Raw genomic sequence first — 10,214 nt, 5'->3', positions numbered from 1 at the left:
TGAGAGTAGGAAAGAAACAAAGAGTCAGGGAGAGAAAAAGACAAATACATCATTTTAATTTAATATTTATATTTATTTTGAAAAGAATGAGTGATACTGCGTTGTTGATATCTGATTTAAGATCATATTCTGGAGAAATATTTGCATGCAGAATATGCCATGAAGAAGATTTTCAAAGATTGGAGGCTCCTTGTGCTTGTTCTGGGACAGTTAAGGTATATTTCCCATAAAATTTCTTTGTTTTTAATCATACAATAAGCTCCAAATTTAAAGTTATTATTATTGATTCTTATTTGAAGGTATATTTCCCAGAAAGTTTCTCTGTTTTTTTTTTAAAAAAAATAATAAATTAAGCTTCATGTTTAATGTTATTAGTGATTATCGTCATTTAACAGTAAAGTTTCCCAGAAAATTTCTTTGTTTTTAATCAGGCAGTAAGCTCCAAATTTAATGTTATTATTAATTTTTTATGCAGTAGTGTATTTTGGAGAAAATTTCTCTGTTTATATTTCATCCATTAAGTTTCGAATTTAATATTATTATTGATTTTTATTGAATAATATCTGATAGATTGTTTGATTCTTTTCTTCTCTGTTTGAAGTTTGCACACAGAGATTGCATTCAGAGGTGGTGCAATGAAAAGGGAAACACAACTTGTGAAATCTGCTTAGAGGTACGATCATCACATCGATTCAAGATTTTTATTACTGGGATTTTTCTATTTTTCTTTGTAATGATCGAAATGGTTTTAATAATTGTGGATTTTTTCATTTCGAAACAGTGTATTATAGATAAGCATATCAATCATGCAAGGCAAAGGAATTGTTTTTTTATATCATGTCTCTTTCCCAGCTAACTGGCTTTCTTGGACTATATATAATAAAGCTGCTTTCTTTTTATATATTTTGCAAAGAATGGGACATTTCTTCTATCTTATCTGTATCTGTGTGAACTTGAGAACAATTTTAAGCTACGCAACGCCATGCATAGTTTTTAATTTAAAGGGCTGTCGGAGTTGACGTAATTTGATTAAAAATCGATATATTTTGAAATATTTTATTGCAGAAATTTGAATCTGGGTATATATCTCCACCTCAGAAAACACAATTAAATGATACAACAGTGACAATAAGGTTTTCATTTTTGTCTTTTTCTTTTCTTTAAATATACATATTTTTGTTATTTTTAATTGATCTGGATATAATTTAATATTGTGCTGCATATAGGTTTAGTTTGGAAGACTCAAGAACTGGGGAAGATCAACAAAATGATGAAGAAATTCTTGAAAATGCAGCTGATAAAAGTGCTACTTACTGCAGATCAGCGGCTCTAGTTGTTAGTCTATTTTTCATAATTTATCTCAATTTATGAGGTCAAATTTTAAAAAAAATCATATATTCGTTTTAAAATATGACAGTTGTGTTGTAAGAAAACTCATGCATAAGGCGATGTGTACTATTTTCATGGTTTCACTTGAGAAAGATGCTAGCTGGCATTAGCGGAATCAGGATTTTCTGGTGAAATTCTAAAATTCTTAATTTCAAGAAATCCTACGAGGGTCGAAGTCGTGTTTTTGTGAATATATAAAAAATAAATAGTTTTTGAATCTATGAAGATATTAATGGAGAGATGAAGATCAATCTCTTGCTGCCTTCTTTAGTTCTCCCTCTGCTAGCTTATGCTATATCTTGTGACAGTCTGTAGTTGTTTAAGACAAGCTGCCATATAATTCAAATTACATATGAGAAAAAAATGTCCAAATCACGCCAGTTGATCCCAAGGTGTTGAACTCTGATTTTGATGCAGATGAAAACGACTTAATGAGAATATCTCGAGATTTTTTTATTATTGTATTTTTCATTAATTTGCTGCCTTATTTGCCATATCCTCTTCTCATATTTGCAGTTCACCGCTCTGCTTCTGATCAGACATATATATGTTGTCCTTTCCGTCGGGGGACACCCGTTTTCACTTCTTACTGTAAGTGCCTGTCCTCCTATACTTTGAATTGATTTCTAGAATATGTTCACAAACTGATTGAGCTTTTTTGGCTAAAATACATATGCAGATGTTAATAGTCAAGATTAGTGGCATACTTTTTCCAATGTACATTCTGCTTCGGATTTTTACGGCATTGCTAGATACTGTGAGGCATCATATCCAGGTAATTCTTCCGGAATTCTGTAAAAAGTATTAACAATTTGCTTGTGAAATTTCATGAACCACATGTTAGATGGACAAATTACATTGGCAATCATCGAACAGCAAACCTAATATTGATTGTAAAATTAACAACGTGGCACCAGTATCTTCTGTTTAATTAGAATCCAAGAGTTGAATTTGTGCTGCTTGTTTCAGAATCCGGAAATGGGCATGTAAGGGGGAATGAAGACGATCAAGAAAAGAGTAGCGCAACACATTTTACAACGTTGATCAACTTGTGTCTTTGGTTTTACATCTTGTACTCGTAATAATTATTGTTGAAGAACAAACAAGAATGTATAAATTTTTACGTTCAATTGAAAGGAAGAGAGATTTTGTTTGCAATAGCTATACATAAATATGTGATGCAAATTAAGTTCAATCTCAGAACGAACAGAAAATTTTGCAACCCCACTCAATTACAGAACTGAAAGGAAGAATGTTAGGAAGGCGTGATTTCTTACACGAGGAAAGATGGAATCATGAAGCAAAGCTAATCTCTGCAGTGTTGTACATGGTTTCTAGTATTGTTCTAGAAGCAACCTTCCTCAATTCTGCAGGTTGATCAAAGAGTTGACGACAACTGTTTCAGAGAAAGACTCGCAGTCTTTGTTAGCTGCAACTTTCAAGAAGTTTTGGATGACCAATGATACATCATCTTCTCAACTTTGAATGGGGGAGTTGGGCTCCCGAACTTTTGCCATGACTTCCTACTTCCAACTTCATAGACATTTTTGCTGCCCTTTGCAGTACCGCATCAGGAAGTCCTGGGAAATGGTGCTAATAATGAAACAACAATATCCAGGAAGAAAAAATATAGGATAACTGAAAAGCAGCAGAAAACAAGTTACTATCTTGGGATCAAATTAATAAAAAGTACATCAGTCATAGGAAAGGTAGAATTAAAGATCATGCAGGAATATTCTCATATGGTAAATAATTGGGTAGAAAATGAAAATTCTTGGAAAGAAGTTCAAACGCTTGAACCTAAACTTTCCTGGTTTGAAAGTTTCCGGTTTTCTTATTTGTTAGGACACAGAGTTCTTCACGTATTTCAAATGCCGTTCAGGATTAACTTACCGGCCAATCGAGCAACATTCACACCTTAACTTCTAGGGCACATGCCATTCCTCAATTTGTAGAGGAAGATAACTTCCTCTAAACCCGTGATTTCTTTCGCATCTTGGCATGCCATATGACAGAGGGAGACCTGTGCAGACGTTAAAAATCCAGGAAGTTAAATGGTAGTAGAATGGACCAAAGATGAAAAGTAACATGTATGCTCTTATAGATTGATTGTCTCGACCATAATCAAGATGTCTACTAAATAATATCTGATCTGACAAATACTAAATGGAAATGAAAACGTGAAAAAAAACAATTAAATTATAGTGAAGTAGCACGCTCGCAATGGCTCTGCCATCTGATGTTGATGTCCCTCGTCCCAGCTCATCCAATGCCACAAGTGAACTTTGAATAGCAGAAGACTGTTTTATTAAATATCTACAGGTGTAGAACATGACAAACGCAATGTAAATGAGCTAAATATTAAACAAATCTAAGGTGCTACAAAGAACTATAAGAAAAAACAGACCTTGCAACAAAACCAAACTCAGATGCAATTAGCTAAGTTCTTAAATTTGAAATGATCGGAATATATGTTACTATGGAATCTACATTCGTATGGTATAACTCGAAGCCCATTAGTCACCCATGTACATTTAGTGGGATGTTAAAGGAATATCGTAAACACAACTCATGATTTCAAAGGATAATCGAGAAGAACCAAAACCACGAGGACATTCAATATCATGCTAACGTAGCATAGAAGCAGTTTCCAAAAGCTCTGTAAGGAATGTGCTGTGGCCAGCCATAATATGATCTTTAACACCCATTCGAACAAAAATTTGGTCGATAGGAGACAACTCAAAACTTTCTGCTGGCACATCAGCTCCTATCTGGAATAATTAAGTGGAACCATTAATGAAGAAATAGGACATTTCAGAGATACTTCATTTAAAGTTCCAAAAACTGACCTGGGCCAAAATCACCGCCAAGCAAACTTGGCGTAAGAAAGTAGAAAAAACAGCAGGTAAGATCGGACATGTTTTCCCCTCATAGTATTCACTTTTAATAGGTAAGATGATCAAAACATCGAGTTCTGAAAAAAGTATATGCCATATCAGATACTGTCCCACAGCCTCTCCTTTGAACAGCTCTGGGATAACTTTATGATAATTAGAGAGGTTACTGCAGCGATATATAATGTGTCATACAGAAGTAAATTTTCAGCTTATAAATCATTCTGTTATCACAGGGCAAAGCCAGCCATGTACACATATACTGTTATATAATAATCATCCGGTGAAATATATAGTCAGTTTTATTTCGCATGAAAGACCAATGCTAAAATAACAACAATACCGCACAAGAGCTTGGAACATATATCTCACTTTGTGACAAAGGACGTAATATTCGGACAAGGAATGGGAGGGTCACATGATAGTACGAGCGACAGAATACATCCTTCATTATATATATATTCACAATGGTATCATACCTGCAATAGTTGAGACCAACGACAAGTTTATCTTCATATCACACAGCCAAATTGATAATATTTAGAAAAGAAGTTAGTTTGGCTTGATATTTTATTCATCTCAGATACAATCATAATCATAATCAACTCCACTAAAAAATCCACCAAATATTCTAATTAAAACCAAAAAAAAATTTTATTCCATAAATATTGCAGCAACGATATACAATTTATTTTAAAATAGAAAAAATAATCAATACTTGATTTCCTTAAAGGATGCCAACAATTAACACTCCTCCTTTATATTATTCCAAGCATTGATCGTAGCAGCTGAACTTTAGCTCCGGGAAGTACTTTTGTGAGAATGTCCGCAACTTGATTCTCTGAACGAATATGTAAGCTTTATTTCTCCAATCTTCTCAGCTTCTCTAATTGCATGATATTTGACATTTATATGCTTGGTTCTTCCACATTGCACGGGATTTTTTGCAATGGATATTACTAATTTATTATCAACCCAGATTGTTGTTGCTTGCTCTTGAGGGTGGCAAAGATCTGTTAGATTTTCTAAGCCAGAGAGTTTGATTTGCTGCATTTTCAGCTGAGATATACTCAGCTTCTGCAAAAGATTGAGACCTCTTGTTTCTTTGAGTTTTGTGAAATAACTCCACTTCCAAAAGAAAAACAGTAACCTGATGCGCTCTTTGAGTCATCCAAACTCCAAGCCCAATGGCTATCTGAAAAACCTGGAAGGTTTCCACTTTCAAGTTTACTAAACCAAAGCCCAAAATCAGTAGTCCCTTAGTTTTTATGTATCTCAAGACCCCTTTAACCATTCCGAAATGAATTTTATTTGGAGTTTGCATAAATCTTGAAAACAAACTTGCTGAAAACATTATATCTGGTCTTGTTGAGGATAGATAAGTTGAATGAATACTGCACGTGTGTGCATGCACGTCAGCGTGTATTTATATACACGTGTGCAACGTTGAAAAGATAAACTTTGTTTATGATGTTTACATATTCCTAAAGAGAGAAAATTATAATTTGATTAGTATATTATTTCAATTGTTATTTTGGTTCTCTACATTGTCAAATTACATTATTAGTCTAATAATTTTTGGCAATGTTGGTATTTTTTCGACGTGACAACGTTTCTTTCGAGAAAAGGACCAAAACTATAAAAAAAAGTTTGAAAGATATAAGAGTGTATTTATTTACCTGTGTATGACGTAATTGATAAGTTAAACTTTGTTTATGACGTTTACATATTTCTAAATATAAAAACAAATTATAATTTTGACCCAGTATATGTGTATCTTTGCTACTTTGCATCTCAAATTTCAAATTTTAATCTATTATATTTGTTTTGTTTTGTTTTTTTTTTTGTGGCAATTTTGGTCATTTATTCGCAATGATATCAATGCATGTGACACTGACGTTGTACAATGACAACATCATTATATTGCTTTTGATGAAAATGACTAAAATTGTAAAAATTTGAAAGATACATGAGTAAGATCGTATTTTGATAATATGACTGACCAAAATTGTAAATTGACAAACAAACATGACAAAATTGAACTTTTTCTTATTTCTATATAGATATATATAAGAAATATTGGAAAGATAAATTGATTACTAAAATAGCCATTATATGTTTCTACATAAAAAATGATTAAGGAATTAAATCTCATAATTAATAAACGGATTCCCTTATTTCTAGATATGCTAAGCATTTACACCAATTTCTTACAAAACCCTAACTTGATATAATTAAACTTGTATTCATTAAACCTGTCTTAATTGGTTTTGAAGTTAAATGGTTTAATACCATGTGAACACATAGCAATTATGGTAAATTATAAATCACAGATTTTTATTTCATTTACTCCCTCTTCTTTGATTAGGTCCAATTCTTTCTTGTGCTCATAAATATATTATATTATTATTTTATTATTACATGCAACACTCAAAAGGATCGTCGTGTGGGGGGATGCCTCGTATTGAAGCCCAGAAAAACATAAGGTACGAGGATTTCTTCAAGAAAATACAAGTACTCGCAGGTTTAGTTTCACCATCGTGTTTGATTTCTGTCTACGCTAAACTGACTTTTTGAAATATATTTGGGGGATCAAAACCCTTCTTCATTGTCTTAAAACATTAGGGTTTTATAGGTTTTAGGACTGTAGAATGAATCTTGCAAATGGCCTGATCCTTGGGCTGAATCTCGTTTCTTCTTAATTCAAGGATTTCTTCAAGAAAATACAAGTACTCGCAGGTTTTCACCATCGTGTTTGATTTCTGTCTACGCTAAACTGACTTTTTGAACATATATTTGGGTGATCAAAACCCTTCTTCATTGTCTTAAAACATTAGGGTTTTATAGGTTTTAGGACTGTAGAATGAATCTTGCAAATGGCCTGATCCTTGGGCTGAATCTCGTTTCTTCTTAATTCAAGTTTTTGTGTTTTGAATGCTAGGGTTTTTTTTCTGGGTGGAAGAGAGTTCTAGCTTGATTCTCTTGAAACTTGTAGAAGTTTTTCAATGTTAGTAAGCATGTAAAATCTTTCTTTTTGATTATTCTTGCGGGTTAAGAAACATTCACTCGTGCTTCAGACATTTGAAAGTTGTTAGAATTCTTGGTTTGAACTATTTTCTTTTAGAAGGAAATCATAAACAATCGGGTTATTTCCTTTTATCAATCATTAGATATAATATTTTTAGATTTTCATCATATATATGTATACTAGAAATAATGCACGTGCGTTGCACGTGGAAAACATATGTTGAAGTAATTAGAATTTGAAATAAAATTAGTTAACTCAACAAAAGATAATGATAATAATATTGTAAATTTTGACAATTCGTGTTAATGAGTATATGTAACTAATTTGGAAAAAAAAATCATATTTTTTTAATTTTAAAAAAAGATTTGGACTACTAAAATTTTTCTCATATCTATTTTATCATATTGTTTTCTTTTGTTATTTGTCATATTCTCTCAATAATACATATATTTTTAATACATATATTTTTTTTATAATATTCAATTATTACAATCTTTTTTGACAATCAATGATATGCAATTTTTTATTTACAACGTTGTTTGATTATTATTCTCTTTCATGTAAATTAACAACAATTTCTACCGGATGTTTTTACTTTCCTAGTCACCTTTAATTTATTAGACACTTATACTTGATAACATATAAACTACACATTATTATTAGGGGTGAGAAAAATTTCCGAGTCAATTCGAAAATTTGGTTCGGTTATTTCCGAAATTCGATTTTCAAATTAAAAAAATTCGGTTATATCGGTTAATTTGGTTCGGCTATGGTTTTCAAAATGGTTCGGCTACGGTTTTCAAAATGGTTCGGCTACGGTTTTCAAAATTTTGAAATTGGCTAACCGAATTAACTGATATAATAAATACTATTATTTAATAAATTTTTATTATTTATCAATTTTAATATATTTTTTAATTTTAATTTTAAAATCAGCCTTAATTCTAAAGAAAAATTTGTGATGTATATGATTTTATATTTTTATACATTTGTGTAGACTGTAGTGTTCAAAAAAATTACATATATAATTAAAGTTAAATCAGAATTTTTTTTAAAAACTAATCGGTTAATTCGGTCACCAACCAAATTAACCGATTTTAATTTTGTTCAGTTTTCATCGGTTATGAAAATTAATTTGATCGGTTCGATTATTGCTAAATATTTCGGTTCGATCCGGTTATGACTAATTTGGTTCGGTCGGTAACAGAACCGACCGAATGCTCACCCCTAATTATTATAACAATCTATCATCATATAAAAAGTACTGATAGATTGATTTAATATTTCATATTAACTCATAAGTATAATTAGCACAATCAAATTACTAATGTCATATTGGTATTAGCTCCAGAAAAATAATATATTTAATTTTTCTAATTGTTTAAATATCTTAACGGGAACATTTGTGTACCCTTATCTTGAGAAAAATTCATTGCATTTATAAAATTTGAACGATAAATATAACTTTATAGTGTACATTTAATTTGAAAACTGAATTCATTGTATGACAAACACTTCTTCTATTTCTATTTTTTGTGTAACCTAAAAGAGTTAATATTTTTTCTCTTTTATCTTCTCCGACTCACTGTAAAAAGTTATAAAAAAATATTTATATCTAGAAAAATATTTTTATCTATTGTTTTTCTTGTCTATATATTTTGTTATATGTGAACATATATTCTACTACATTGTCTTAATTGTCATATATCTTTACTATATAATTTGTGTATATTGAAGATGAATAAGTTCATTTTGTAGTTTTTTTATTATCTGGACTTAGGTTGATATATTAATATGTGATATATATAGATATAAGAATTTTCAAATTCAATTTATTCACAATGATTTTTCATAACAAATGCCAACTCAAAATAATAAAAATTAAGATTCATAATTATTTTAAATATGATAAAAAAATAATATATGGAAACTTTTTTTGACATTTTAGTTGCAAAATAAAGTAATAAATGCATGTAGGTGCACTATTTCACTGTGGTAATTATAACTTTATTTAAATATTTATTTCTCACTCAATGATAAAAATTTGTTTATTTCTTATTTTGATTTTCGACAAATCCAATATTTCATTTAAATGTTTTAGTTAATAATATTTACATGAGTTTTATTGTATATTTATCCAATTTCAAAGGAATAAATTATAATTCAATATATAATAATATTTGAAAACTCTAGAATGCTTCTATATTTAAAAACCGAGTAACATGTAAGGGATCAATTCAAAACTAAAAGTAGTTGCAACATGTTTCTTCTAGCTTTACAATCGAATAATATAGGATCGAGCGTTTGTCGCTTTACCAAAAGCTATAACTGATGGTAACTATGCAAGTCAAATTTTTAAATCATATAACAGCTCAAGTGCCTACCCACCGTGGACAATTATTGTACCAAACAATCTATCTCATAATAATTGCATCAATTGCAATCAATGAAAATCAAAGTCGCGATCTTGACTCTGATACCAATTGTAAGCTCAAGTGTTTACTATTTTATCAAAACCTATAGATTATGGTAACAATGCAAATCGAATATTTTAAATAGTACAACAGCTCAAGCACAACATTTTAATTACTCTAGATAACATGATCAATTATTATTATATATTGTTGACAAAATCCCGAAATCCAAATTGAAAGTTGAATTGATACATTCATATTCATCATTAAAGTTTACTATTTAATTTTAATAGATTTAACGTGTTTATCCACTAAAAATATTGAAAGATTGTTTATACAATTTAATACAAAAATCAAAGTACATCATTTTCTGATTCTGAATAACGATCACATTATTATTACGTTACAATGATAATAAATTATTATTTTTAGTTTATCATCATAGTCTTTACCTCAATAAACACATTTTCGAATGTAGGATGTTAAATT

General features: G+C 30.3%; 1 protein-coding gene and 1 long non-coding RNA gene across 2 annotated transcripts; one reads left to right on the top strand and one right to left on the bottom strand.

Annotated features, from left to right (window-relative positions):
- LOC140988861 (uncharacterized) lies at positions 1-2,547 on the top strand. Its single transcript, XM_073457939.1, has 7 exons — positions 1-215; positions 602-673; positions 1,066-1,133; positions 1,227-1,335; positions 1,906-1,980; positions 2,069-2,164; positions 2,359-2,547. Exons 1-7 carry the CDS (start codon positions 87-89, stop codon positions 2,377-2,379), a joined length of 570 nt encoding a protein of 189 aa, XP_073314040.1. The 5' UTR covers positions 1-86; the 3' UTR covers positions 2,380-2,547.
- Positions 2,548-2,772: 225 nt separating this feature from the next.
- LOC140988872 (uncharacterized) lies at positions 2,773-4,283 on the bottom strand. Its single transcript, XR_012177382.1, has 3 exons — positions 4,239-4,283; positions 3,283-4,160; positions 2,773-2,969 (listed from the first exon to the last, which is right to left on the bottom strand). It is a non-coding gene; the product is annotated as an uncharacterized lncRNA (long non-coding RNA).
- Between the last annotated feature and the right edge of the window lie 5,931 nt (positions 4,284-10,214).

Source organism: Primulina huaijiensis, chromosome 1 (assembly GCF_012295235.1).
Source record: "Primulina huaijiensis isolate GDHJ02 chromosome 1, ASM1229523v2, whole genome shotgun sequence".
Taxonomy (NCBI): Eukaryota; Viridiplantae; Streptophyta; class Magnoliopsida; order Lamiales; family Gesneriaceae; genus Primulina; species Primulina huaijiensis.
The sequence above is the reverse complement of the archived record's forward strand: the minus strand, read 5'-3'. Positions and strand labels throughout refer to the sequence as shown.

Excerpts from the sequence above, each read along its gene's own strand:
- LOC140988861 (XM_073457939.1), top strand. The coding sequence starts at position 87 with ATGAGTGATACTGCGTTGTTGATATCTGATTTAAGATCATATTCTGGA. Across the intron at positions 1,134-1,226 it reads GATACAACAGTGACAATAAG|GTTTAGTTTGGAAGACTCAA; the intron begins GTTTTCATTTTT and ends TGCTGCATATAG. Across the intron at positions 2,165-2,358 it reads CTGTGAGGCATCATATCCAG|AATCCGGAAATGGGCATGTA; the intron begins GTAATTCTTCCG and ends TGCTTGTTTCAG.